The sequence below is a fragment of the Azolla caroliniana genome, unplaced genomic scaffold, assembly GCF_043228905.1.
Source record: "Azolla caroliniana isolate FFs.n. ecotype wild unplaced genomic scaffold, voAzoCaro1.0.p SCAF_8, whole genome shotgun sequence".
In the NCBI taxonomy this organism is placed as follows: Eukaryota; Viridiplantae; Streptophyta; class Polypodiopsida; order Salviniales; family Salviniaceae; genus Azolla; species Azolla caroliniana.
The window spans coordinates 21,738,926-21,751,421 of NW_028230443.1; the positions used below are offsets into that span (position 1 = coordinate 21,738,926).

Genomic DNA, 12,496 nt, shown 5'->3' on the forward strand with positions numbered 1-12,496 from the left:
AGATTTCTTCCATATTTGCACACATTGACCCTTAATAACACTACCTGAATGAGAAATCTTCTGCACCATGCTTTCAAAAGCTCCTTAGTCTACCTATGAGATTTGAGTGTATGTGCAAGTAATCCCTAGTGCAATGCACCATGGAAATGCATATCTCCAATAACATCAGAAAAATAATCTTCAGAACCCATTTTTTAATAGGACCAAGGGCACCAAAAAAAGCTATTGGTGGGAAATGTTGGTGTGCACAGAATCCATCATTGTTAGTATGTGGGCAATCCATCAGAATCCATCCTTCGTAAGTTTGCATCAAACTTTGGACAAGGAGATGACATCTGGAAAGGGAACTAAAAAGATAAACACGGAAGAAAAAAAGAAAGTTATATTAACATCTTAAGCAAGTTTATCTTAACCCATGGGACAATTCTGATACATCCAGTATCCATCGCATTACATTCTGCTTTGGGGTAGCTGCAATTGCTCGCTAATCTGGACTATCTTAAAACACTCTTAAATTCATCATGGGAATCAATTAGGCTTTCTACATAGCCACTGTACATTCATCCATGCAACACACATTGTCATACACATGAATATGCACACTGCATGGATAGATACCTAGGAATATGTACATACCTGCATGTGTACATTCACATGAACACACACACTACCTAGGTAATCATGTGCATGGGTATGTATGAATGCATACATAAGCGTAAGCACACATACTCATACATGCATACATATATATACATTCACATACAAGCATTCATGCAAACACACAATGCCCAGAGTAAACACAGATTACATATATATACATGATGCAAAAAAGAGCTTCTGATTATATGTCTCATACCTTGTATACTCCACGACATGTACGAGACCTGTTCTACAGAGCTCCAAAAGGCTGTGGTGGTGACACCTCCATCCCTATCTCTCTACATACGTCGAGACACAAAAAGTGAAAATGACATGATTGAACCCAAGAATAGAGTATATAGTGTTTTGCTTACTAGGGTCCAAACCAAATCATTATACTTCGGGTTGGTGGAGCCTCAAATTTTGGAAGATGATTGGAACCTGATTAGTGGTTGGACTCTCATCATTGCTAAAATGTTCACAATGCTGATTCATGTGGCGTCTATACAACACTTTCACTGGGGCCAAAACTGTGGCAATCTTGAGCATGGCAAAATCACAGTCATGAATGAAAGCCATGGTCTATGCACGAGTGCCATCTCGTTTATATAAATATATAAACCCAACCACAGTAGTGAGATTTTTGTAAGTTTGCTGATGAAGGTTTTGATGTCCATCTTGTTTGGCAATCTCCAAAAGCGATCAGTCAAATCTTTCTCAATAGTCCCCCACGTCTTCAGTAGTTTCCCTCCTCTGCATCACTTGTTGAATGCCTCTTATAGACTATGACACACAATGCACATTGGCATCTTCAAGGAAAAGCATATTGTATCCATTTGCCCATTAGATTGTTTCCTCCTCTATTAAGCATCTTGTATACTTTTATATTTCATTAACTTGTTTTCCTCCTCTTTCTTTTTCCAGCAGCATATTTCAGCCTCATGACCTCAACCCTTTGTGCATCATGCTGCATATTTGCAGATGCAAAAGTACTAGCCATGAGTGCATATGCTGGAGCACAATTATGATCTAGTTGAATGGTTTGATCAAAGGCTAATTTGCCAAGCTCTACATTGCCCCATTTCTCACAAGCACCTAATAATGCAAGCCAAATTAGAAGGTAATCGTAAGATGACATTGATTGAATAACCAACATTGCCTTATCAAAATCGCCAGCATATCCAAGTGCCACCACCATGCAAGTGTGGTGCTCCATGTTCCGAATAAGGTTATGTTTTTGGGTCATATTTGCGTAGATAACTTGAGCATCATCCAAAAGCCCCGAGTGACTGCATGCACTTAGAAGAGAGAGGAGTGTGATCTCATCCGGACACACCCTATCTCTTTGCATCTTTTCAAAACACTTCAAAGCTTCACGACCTTGGCCTTGCTGGGCATAGCCACCAATCAGGGCATTCCAACCAACTCTGTCTCGAACTGGAAGCTTTTCCATCACTTCTATTGCTTTTGCAAGCATACCACATTTGGCATACATATCCACCAAAGCATTGCCAAGCACATTATCTTTCTCTAGCAAGCCTTTACTGATAATTTCATCGTGGATTTCTATGCCCTTGTCTATAGCTCCTATGTTTCCACATGCCCTCAAGGTGCAAATAAATGTCACGGAATCTGGACATAGACCTAATTGGCTTTGCAATCGTTCAAAATAATTTACTGCTTTGCGACCTTGCTCAGGCTCTTGAGCAAATGCGGTAATAATTGCATTCCAAGAAGCTATATTTCTTCCACGAAGATCTTCAAAAACTTCTTGTGCTTTCATAAGCATGCCACATTTGGCATACATATCCAATAAAGCATTTCCAAGCACAATATATTTATCCAACCAGTCTCTATTTACAATCTCGGAATGAATGGATTTGCCCTTATCTATTGCTCCTAAGTTGCCACATGCCTGCAAGATGCAAATGAAAGTGACCACATTTGGTGATAGACCCTCATTTTGCATTTGCTCAAAACAATTCATTGCTTTGTGATCTTGCCCATGTTGAATGAATCCATTGATTAGTGTATTCCACGAGACATGATCTCGAGCCATAATCTCTTCAAGCACTTCGTGTGCTTTTCTGAGTTCATCACATTTGACATACATGTTCACTAAAGCATTACCAATGACACTATCCTTACTAAGCCAACCCTTGCTTGCAATCTCCTTGTGGATTTGTTTGCCTTTGTCAATAGCTCCAATATTGCCACAAGCCTTTAGAATGCAAGTAAAAGCCACTACATCTGGAGAAATGCCCTCACTTTGCATTGATTCAAAACAATTTAGTGCATGTTGATCTTCCGCTTGGTCAACGTATCCTGATATAAGAGAAGACCAACCAACCACATTTCGAACAGGAAGGTCTTCTAGCACTTGTGCAGCTGTGACCAAATCGCCACATTTTACATACATATCTATCAATGCAGTGCCAATTATATCATTCTTCTTTAGAAGTCCCTTACTCACGATCTCATCATGAATACATTTTCCCTTGTTGATTGCTCCTACTATGCCACATGCCTTCAAGATACAAGTGAACGACACCTCATCTGGATGTAGTCCTTCACTTTGTAACCGATTGAAACTTATCAATGCTTCATGACCCTGCCCATGGTTGCAATAACCGTAAATTAAAGTATTCCATGAAAATATGTCTCGGAAAGGAAGTGTGTCTACCACTTCCTGTGCTTTTGTAAGCACACCACATTTGGCATACATATCTACCAAAGCATTGCCAAGCACGATGTCTTTCTCTAGCAAGCCCCTACTTATGATTTCTTGATGTATTCGTTTTCCCTTTCCGATAGCTCCTAACCTACCACAAGCCTTTAATATGCCGATCATGGTGACTATATCTGACAAGATTCCTTCAATTCGCATACGTTTGTAACAATCCAATGCTTCCTGGACTTGTCTTTGCTGTGTATAACCTCCAATAAGTGCATTCCATGAGACAACATTTCGTATTGGGATTTCGTCGAGAATTTCTCTTGCTTTTGCAGTAACTCCACATTTGATGTACATATCCACCAAAGCATTGCACAGGACAATATCCTTCTCTAACAAACCTTTTCTACTCACAATCTCAACATGGATTCGTTTTCCCTTATCAATATCTCCAATGGTTCCACAAGCCTTCAAGACGCAAACAAAAAAAGAACCTGATTCGGCATAGATGCCCTCATGTTGCATTTGTTCATACCATTTTAGGGCTTGATGACCTTGTCTATCTTGGACATACCCTGAGATCAATAAGGACCACGAAGAGAAGTTTCGGGCACACAGCTCATCGTGAGCTCGTTGGGCATCCAAAAGAGAACCACATTTCACATACATATCAACCAAAGCAATGCCCAATACAATATCTGTATCCGACAAGTCTTCTCTTCTATTCTGATCAACAATATGCCCATGGATGAGCTTTCCTTTCTTTATGTCTCCTATGGTAGCACAAGCTTTCAAAATGCAAGTGAATGTTACCAAATTCGGCGAAATAGACTCAGAATGCATTCTTTCGAGACACATTAGGGCTTGTTCACATGGACCCATTTGGGCGTATCCAGAAATAAGTGCATTCCAAGAGACTATGTTTGCAAATAAAAGCTCTTTCAGAATTTCGTGAGCTTCAACAAGAAGGCCACATTTGGAGTACATGCTTATTAGGGCGCTTGCTAGATAATGACTCCTGTCAAATAACCCTCTTTTGAGAAGATCAGCATGCAACGTATAGCCTTTGTGGATGCTCTTTTCCTTCCCACAAGCCTTGAGTGAGGCCACAATAGTGAAATGCTCTGTTTCTTCATTCATATTTGCTTTTCTTTGATAGCAAATGGATAATGGTTGCTTCTTGTTCTGTTGTTTTAAGATCTTCAAGAACCCAATGAGGATTTTGACCTAACCATCCAAAGATAGTAGAAAATCAGCAATAATTTTACAGGGAGACAGAGACAGAGACAGAGACTCCCTGGGAAAACATTGAGATTTTCACATGTAACCAAATCTATGAAGGGTTCTCAAGTTTCCATGGCTTGGGATGTAGTCTATGCTATCAATTAACACCAAATTATATGAACAAATATCTCCCCATTTGATTGAAGCTTTCCATTCTAAAACATCACACAATCTCAGGCTTCAATTTTTAGTTACAATTTTCCAAAACTTAGAGGTGATTGTAAGGGACAAATTGCCATGTTGATAATTGCTTAAAACATGTTGTGGTAGGTAGTAGGTTACTAGTGGGATGGCAACGGTTTGAACCAAACCAAACCGTGAAACCACGGCTTAACAGTTTAAACGGTTCCGTTCTGTTGGTTCAAATTTTTGTAAATGGTTCGGTTCGGTTCGAACCTTTAACGGTTTTCAATTAAAACGGTTTGAAATCGCAATTCAAACAACAGTTTTAATGGTTTGACAATTTAGAATTGACACTCGATAATTTTCTTAAATATTTTTTTGAACATTATAAGCCTAATTTTGATCATTTTGGAAGCAACACTAAATTTAGGCTCACCAAGAGACCAAGCTTCATAAGGAGAAGAATGCAAACATTTTTTTGAAACTCAAATTAGAAATGCCCTATGGCACTCCTTAGAAGAGTTGATCATGCAAGTTAGAATCAACTTCCAATTCAAACTTTATGTACCTTCTCAAATTCGTCTCCATTGAGATACTTCTCAAGAAATAAGTGTTTTACTTGCTGGCGAAAGGAGATATATGTCGTCAATTATGAGTGGTATATAGAGCAAAATATCCTAAGGTGTTTCCAAAAAAACGAATCTAACCGAGAAAGAGGTCATTGCAAAGAGAAAACAAGAATGGTTCAACTTCATGTGTAGTAAATACAAAGAGAAAACAAGATTTATTTTACACAAGCTAGAAGTATCTCATTTACAAATTACAAACACAAAAAAACGGCAATATCTTGGGTATATTTCAAGCAAAGGTGAGGTATTGGTAATATTTCTCCATTTACAGTAGGCTAGTAGATCAATATTGCCATAGTTTATCAATACTATCACAAATATGAGATTGCAACAACTTTCACACTACGATTCATCAGCCATACTCCCTCCATTATATCAAACCCAAGAAATTTTTGTAGTTGCAATTCAAAGAAGGGAAAAGTACCAAGATACCCCTGGAAGTTCCAAATTTACCAAAACTACCCATATGTCCAAAAAATTAGACTTTATAAAGTAATTATACACTCAAATCTTTGGTAAATAGGGCTAGTTCATGTCCATTTCTTCCATCTTGGGTAAATAGGGCTTGTAGATTTGAGTGTATAATTACTTTATAAAGTGTAATTTTTTGGACATAGGAGTAGTTTGGTAAATTTGGAACTTCCAGGGGCATTCTAGTAAATAGACGAACTTCTAGGGGTATCCTAGTACTTTTCCCTTAAAAGAATGATCAAGGGGAAACCTCTTACACTAATGTGGCAATATATGCCTATTGAGACCAATGTGTTATACATCTAGCTATATGAGCATTTACATGTACACATTTATTTTCTCGGAGATTGACAACATGCTTTTGTCTAAGAGTGATTAAAACTCATATATGCGGGATTGTATTTGCAATATTCCAAACCTATAATAGTTCACATGGATAAAATGACCAACGAAAATGACAATCTTTCGAGATGTCATCACAAATTGTGGAGTAAGGAACTTAGAATGCTCTAGGATCTCAATCTACACACAAACGATGGCATCAATGGAGCGAACATCCATTTGAATTCTTGGGACATAACATCAAGTGTGAACCTTGTTATGAGGCTGAAAGCAATCATTGGGTGATTTTAGACTAAAATATCATACAAACCATATTATTCAATAGTTTCTAGATGAGAAGTTGTTTTCGACCAACCATGCATATTGACGAGGATCTGGCATATCCTCTCTAACGTTTTTTACATTGATATTAAACTATTATAAATGCATGCTTTTTCACATGTAGAAAACACTAACATTTGAAATACATACCGACTTTGACGAAGGCAAACATAAAAGTAGGAGTAGTGCTAGGGGAGAGAGACAGAGACAAAGACAGAGACAGAGAGAACATTGTTTTATTATTGTCATATTGATAAACTTTAACACAATAAGTTATGATCTTATATCAAACTTTAACTAACAAGGAGTTATGAGTTATATTAATTTATTGTTTGCTACCCCATAACTCCTAGGATCTTCTCAATTCTCATGCGACATATCAAGACCTCGTTATCCAATACATTATGTAACACAAACACTTGTTTCTCCCCTCGTGAAGTTGTTAAAGGTAAGTACATGTAGGGCTACTATTGGCGGGATCCAATGGTGTGCACCCTTCATAGATTTGGTCTTATTTTCAGGCATTGAATCTCGACCACTTATTGTCTCTTTCCTTGTCTAATAACAATGATGTTATATCCCTTGATGTTTGGATCAACACTAACAATCTAATATAGGTCATAATGACTTTTTGCTCGTGAACACAATATTGATTGGAAGGAGGTCAATCAAACTTATGAATAGGAGGATCCTTGGCTCTCATCATCATTATCGAGTGATCATCACACTCGGAGTCTAGTGTTTTACACTTGACACCTATGAGCCAATGGTATAAGACTATGTAATTAGGGCTGATGCCAATTCACTCATTATTAGCTCCCAAGCTCCGAAATGAGCTCATGTTCGCTAAATGGAGCCACATGTCTGCTTCATCTGATTCTAGGCTAAAGAACAATTCCAGATATGGGCGTCTTTAGCCTTCGAAGGTGCAATAAGGCTTTCGCCCTCAATATTGATATATTGATACTGATACTGATACACATGGAGCTCATGTTCGCTAAATGGAGCCACATGTCAGCTTCATCAGATTCTAGGCTAAAGAACAACTCCAGATATGGGCGTCTTCAGCCCTCGAAGGTGCAATAAGGCTTTCACATTCAATATTGATATACTGATATTGATATTGATATTGATATTGATACGCATACGCATACGCATACACGTACACGTACACGTACACATACACATACACATACACATACACATGAAATGTTTACTACGAACGAGTTGACACGAAATAATGCATGTTGGGAAACCTCATCCAATCCAACCACTTTCAAACATAACATACTCCTGAGAATGTGATAAGATTCATGGGGTTATATATGTAAATAATTGGAATTTAGGGTTTAGTTTTCTATTTTGGGAAGCCTGCATCAGAGTGGGCTATTTATGTAAATGAATTGAATTTAGGGTTTAGTTTTGTAAAGTGAGTATTTTTCATTTTTACCTCCACATGGATATGGCCCATGGGATAGCTCCCTTCTAACCTAATTCCTGCACCAAATCTCTAATGTCCTTTCCCAAACCCTAATCTCTGCAGTAACCCAAACCCTAATTTAGTTTATGGGGAAGCTCTATCCCTTCCTCTGAGTAGCAACCCCAAGCTCCCACTCATTCCTTCTACTCAATCCTGCTTGGAGAAACCCTAGTTTCTGATGCATACACAGCTTCAATTTGAAGAAAACCCTAAGTTTCGAGCCATTCTGATTTAGGTCAGGAAACCCTGATTTCTGAAAAACTCATACTATTCTTATTATTATTTCTCGAGAACTCTGGAAGAATTTCGTCTGGAACCTCTCATTTCTGAAAAATTCTGATAATGAAAGCCTACATTTCTGAGGAAACCCTAATTCATGTACAACCCTAGAGAAATCTATTTTCTTCAGGATCCGAGACATCCAAACAACTGCAGAATCCAAGAACCCTAACTGCTGCGGGATCCAAGAAACCCTAGATGGAGGTGGAGGCCCATCCTCCCATCAATAAGCCCAAGATCCCACCATTCTTTCCCTGCAACTTTTCTCTCATGGAGAAACGCCACATCCTCTTCTTCCCAGCAATGCTCGCCGGCTCTTTCGTCCTCTACATTGCTTTTTTCTCTCCATCTTGGCCCTCTTTCTCATCATCGCAATCTTCTTATTCAGAACTAACAGTGAAATCGAAACTTAACGAAGTTTTGATTGCAGAACAGAGATCGCTCGCTCTCCTCGATCAACAAGCTCGAGAGCTTCTTCATATCTCTGATAGTCTTGCTAGCAATAGTAGTGGCACTGGCCATGGACAAGCATTTCTTAAATCTCAGATAAATTCTCAAATCAGACTTAACAGAGAAATCCAAGAGGTAAGAACTCTGTTTTTTCGTATCTCATTAACTTTCTGGCTTGATCCAGGAATGCGACATTTCCATTTTAGAAATTTGGGATTTCTGATGTTTTTCTTCATGATTAGGTTAAAAACAATTCACTGTAAATATCAGAAAAGAAGATTTAAAATAGATTTTGAAGATGGGAGCTGGAATTTGTGAATGCTTTTCTTCCTTTTCTTTATTTAGGTTTGGAAATAGTTTGATAAACAAATGAAAACTGAGAGAAACCGTAAATAGTAGAAACAGGCTGCAGTTCATTTCAACGTTTTCCTTCTTAGGTTAGGTTTCTTGATCGAATGAAAATCTCAGGGAAACTTGGGGAATTAAAGAAAACCATGGGTATATCAGGATTTTTTTGTCTTACAGCTACAGAGAAACTCAGAGAATTGGCTGTAGAATGTCCAGATTTATTTGGGAGGGAAATCAGAAAACACTAACCTATGCTAATCATTAGAAACTAAGGAAACCGAGCTTCAAATGGCAGGTCTTATTGTCACCATATCAGACGAATGGAACCATTGGATCTTATGGTGAAGGTCTCTCTACTTGCCAGACTGTGGATAGCATCAAATATAAAGTTAAAGAAGGGCTCACATGGATCCCAAAACATGACAAATTTCTCTTTGCCATATGCACATCAGGTCAATTCTCAAACCATCTTATATGCATCGAAAAACATATGTTCATTGCTGCCCTTCTCGGTAGAGCTTTGATCCTTCCTAGCCCTGAATTTGACTACAATTATGATAGAGTGCTCAACATATCTCATATGCAGAATTGTCTCGGTGGGAAACAAGTGATTCAGTTTGATGAATATCTACACTCCCACCATAACAACCTACATGTGAACAAATTTTTGTGTTATATGCATGGATGCTATTTGGATGCTGACCATGAAGAGAAGTTAAAGAAGATTGGAGTAACTTGGGACAAGAAAGAAGATGTTTGGCCAAAGGATCCTAAGTTTCCATCTCATCCTCATGCATCAGAAATAGTCAGTAAATTTAGTTGTGATGATGATGTGATTGGTATCGGAGATGTATTCTATGCCGATGTTGAAGCTGAGTGGGTTGGCCAAGCTGGAGGTCCCCTTTCACATACGTGCAAAAGCCTTTTGCAACCTCATAACTACATTGTTGCTACTGCTGAGAGGTTCATTCAAACATACCTTGGGAAAAATTTTGTAGCTCTTCATTTCAGACGTTATGGGTTTCTATCTTTCTGGTAAGCATTGACTATCCTTCCGATATTTTGGTTGTTACTGAGTAGAGATGTGTAGTATACACGTAACGAGCTTGATTCCTCTAGATTTTCTGTTTGTGTTTTCTTTCTATTTAGTTGGGAAGTTTTCTAAAGTTGATATATTCAAAGCCCTTGGATTTCTTTGGGTGGCTAATTTGAAATTGTTTGCATCGTAATTGCTGCATTTATCTTCATCATCTTTAACCAAGTTTTTACTAAAGCAGTGTACAAGACTAATTCAGGTTTCCTTCAAAGAGCTCACAAGTCAACATGAAAAATGTCATTTGATGCTAGGTGTTTCTTATTACAACTGCGAATGCATTGGGATATTGACATAGACCATGTGTAAGGCTTATGTGTACTCCCTGATGTCTGGCGGCCACAGTTTGGAGGAAATGATGTAAAACTTGCGTGTACTCCACAATGACTGGCGACTACAGTTTGCATGAAATTGTTTTTAGTATTGACTTGATCTGCATAGGGTTGTGAAGTTGGCTTCAGTTCATATTTTTTGTTTTTGTATGTCTTTTATAGTAATATGCATATTTACTTCAAAAGTAAAAACCGGAAGATAGGTAGATTTTATTATTGTCTTTGGAGTTCAAATATGAACTATGAGATCAAAATTTTAACATTTTCACATAATACATGTGAAAGTAAGTAATGACTCTCGATGTTAACTTTACTAATGAATGTTGCAATAGAGAGTGCGCATTGTGATTGTTCGAGAAATACGTGCTAGGATTGGGTTTGGTCGAAGATGTCTGGAAAGCAGTCATATGTGGTCAAAGGCAGAGCATTGTATCAATGAGTGATACGGAAAGTCCCGACCTTGTTTAAGGCAATGTGTGCATAGTCGACTACTCTCATAACGTGTGTTCCAATGCCCCATCTCACATCATATTGAGTGTGACCAAACTTGCATGGAAGCAATGATCTGACGGCAGACAACAGGATGGACTCTAACATGTATTAATGTGCGGTTCCCCAGTTCGATGGGGAATATGATTGTGATGAGAGAGAGAGAGAGAGAGAGAGAGAGAGAGAGAGAGAGAGAGAGAGAGAGAGAGAGAGAGAGACTGTGGTTGTCATTGCTGGACCAGTAACGAGAACAGCAAAAAAGGCTACAAATGCTTTTTCTACCCGATTCCTCAAGCAGCACAATGCATCCTGAGGACAGTCAGCTCGACGTCGGCACGAGTCATCTACCTCTCGACTGATGCTCAAGAAAGCGAAACTCGCCTCTTGCAAAGCTTGCTATACCAGAGTGGCATGAAGATCTCACTCGTCCAAAGGCCTGACCATGATAAGGGAGAAAAGTGGGACTCACCACTGCAAAGGCATGGCTTGCTAAATGATAAAGAGGTATATCCCTTTTCTTCCTTGATTTTGGTTCTCAGATCTTTATGTAGTTTTCATGCTTAAATCTTTCTCCGATTGAGCTTTACTTGCTATATGGATGAAATATCATGTGACATGATTGTAATATTTTCTGGGTCTCATTGGCCAATTTGTTTGGGCCTTGTAGAGATATTAATATCTTTCTTTCATGTTGGTAGAGGAAAGTTTCAGTATATAGTTGAATTCCTTGATGATGTTTTCTATGTAGAAATTTGTGCATGGTTTATTTTGTTGGTAATTTCTATGCTGGAGAAAATAATTTATTTTCCATGCAGAAACTTACATGCTTTATTGTGTAGGTCATTTCTATGCTAGACAAGACCTTGTTTACATGCAGAAACTTACACATGCTTTATTGTGCAGGTAATTTCTATGCTAGACAAGACTATTTGTGCCATGTCAAGCTCTTTTGTGGGTACACCAGGCTCTACCTTCTCAGTAGATATTATGCGGATGCGAAATGAATGGAGCACTTCTAGCACATGTGATCAATATTTATGTGAGGGTGAGGAACCAGATTTTATAGCGAGTTCTGATTGATCTCTGTTATTATTTTGTTACACAAATATATGATAATTAACATGTGGGTTTTCTTGTACATAAACTTGCCTCTGAACATCAGTTGTCACAGTTTTCATGTTGTATTTTACAAAAATTAAACTAGTTAAGGTCAGTTGCCAGTCCTACACATTTCCTGGACAGTAAAATATACATATCTACAACGAGGATTCAAAAAATTGTACTGCATAGTTTGAGGGTCTTTCTCCAAGCATGAATCAAATTTGAAATGGTCTTTAATTCTTAGTTACATATTTATAAATGCATTTAGTAAATCTAGGGGAAGTTATTCATATGAAGCATCTATTAACTGAAAATCTAGGGGAAGTTACGCATATGACAATAGAAACAATGATTGTTATAACTGAAAATATGTGGTATGAAAACAGAAAGATAGTTGGACTTTTTTTTGGAAAAGAAAGATAGTTGGACTTGAGTTATTGG

General features: G+C 38.1%; 2 protein-coding genes across 2 annotated transcripts; one reads left to right on the forward strand and one right to left on the reverse strand.

Moving 5' to 3' along the window:
* Window positions 1-1,531: 1,531 nt before the first annotated feature.
* Window positions 1,532-4,453, reverse strand: LOC147861342 (pentatricopeptide repeat-containing protein At5g27110-like). Its single transcript, XM_087323374.1, has one exon. The coding sequence runs from the start codon at window positions 4,451-4,453 to the stop codon at window positions 1,532-1,534; it is 2,922 nt and encodes a 973-aa protein (XP_087179500.1).
* A 3,836-nt stretch (window positions 4,454-8,289) lies between these two features.
* LOC147861343 (O-fucosyltransferase 36-like) lies at window positions 8,290-12,178 on the forward strand. Its single transcript, XM_087323503.1, has 4 exons — window positions 8,290-8,827; window positions 9,336-10,075; window positions 11,197-11,458; window positions 11,858-12,178. Exons 1-4 carry the CDS (start codon window positions 8,441-8,443, stop codon window positions 12,032-12,034), a joined length of 1,566 nt encoding a protein of 521 aa, XP_087179629.1. The 5' UTR covers window positions 8,290-8,440; the 3' UTR covers window positions 12,035-12,178.
* The last annotated feature ends 318 nt before the right edge of the window (window positions 12,179-12,496 follow it).

What these genes read in the sequence shown, in the direction of transcription:
- LOC147861342 (XM_087323374.1), bottom strand. Translation starts at nt 4,453, where the DNA reads ATGAATGAAGAAACAGAGCATTTCACTATTGTGGCCTCACTCAAGGCT.
- LOC147861343 (XM_087323503.1), top strand. Translation starts at nt 8,441, where the DNA reads ATGGAGGTGGAGGCCCATCCTCCCATCAATAAGCCCAAGATCCCACCA. An exon ending in TTAACAGAGAAATCCAAGAG is followed by an intron (nt 8,828 to 9,335) that starts GTAAGAACTCTG and finishes TTCAAATGGCAG; the next exon opens with GTCTTATTGTCACCATATCA. An exon ending in GCTTGCTAAATGATAAAGAG is followed by an intron (nt 11,459 to 11,857) that starts GTATATCCCTTT and finishes TTTATTGTGCAG; the next exon opens with GTAATTTCTATGCTAGACAA.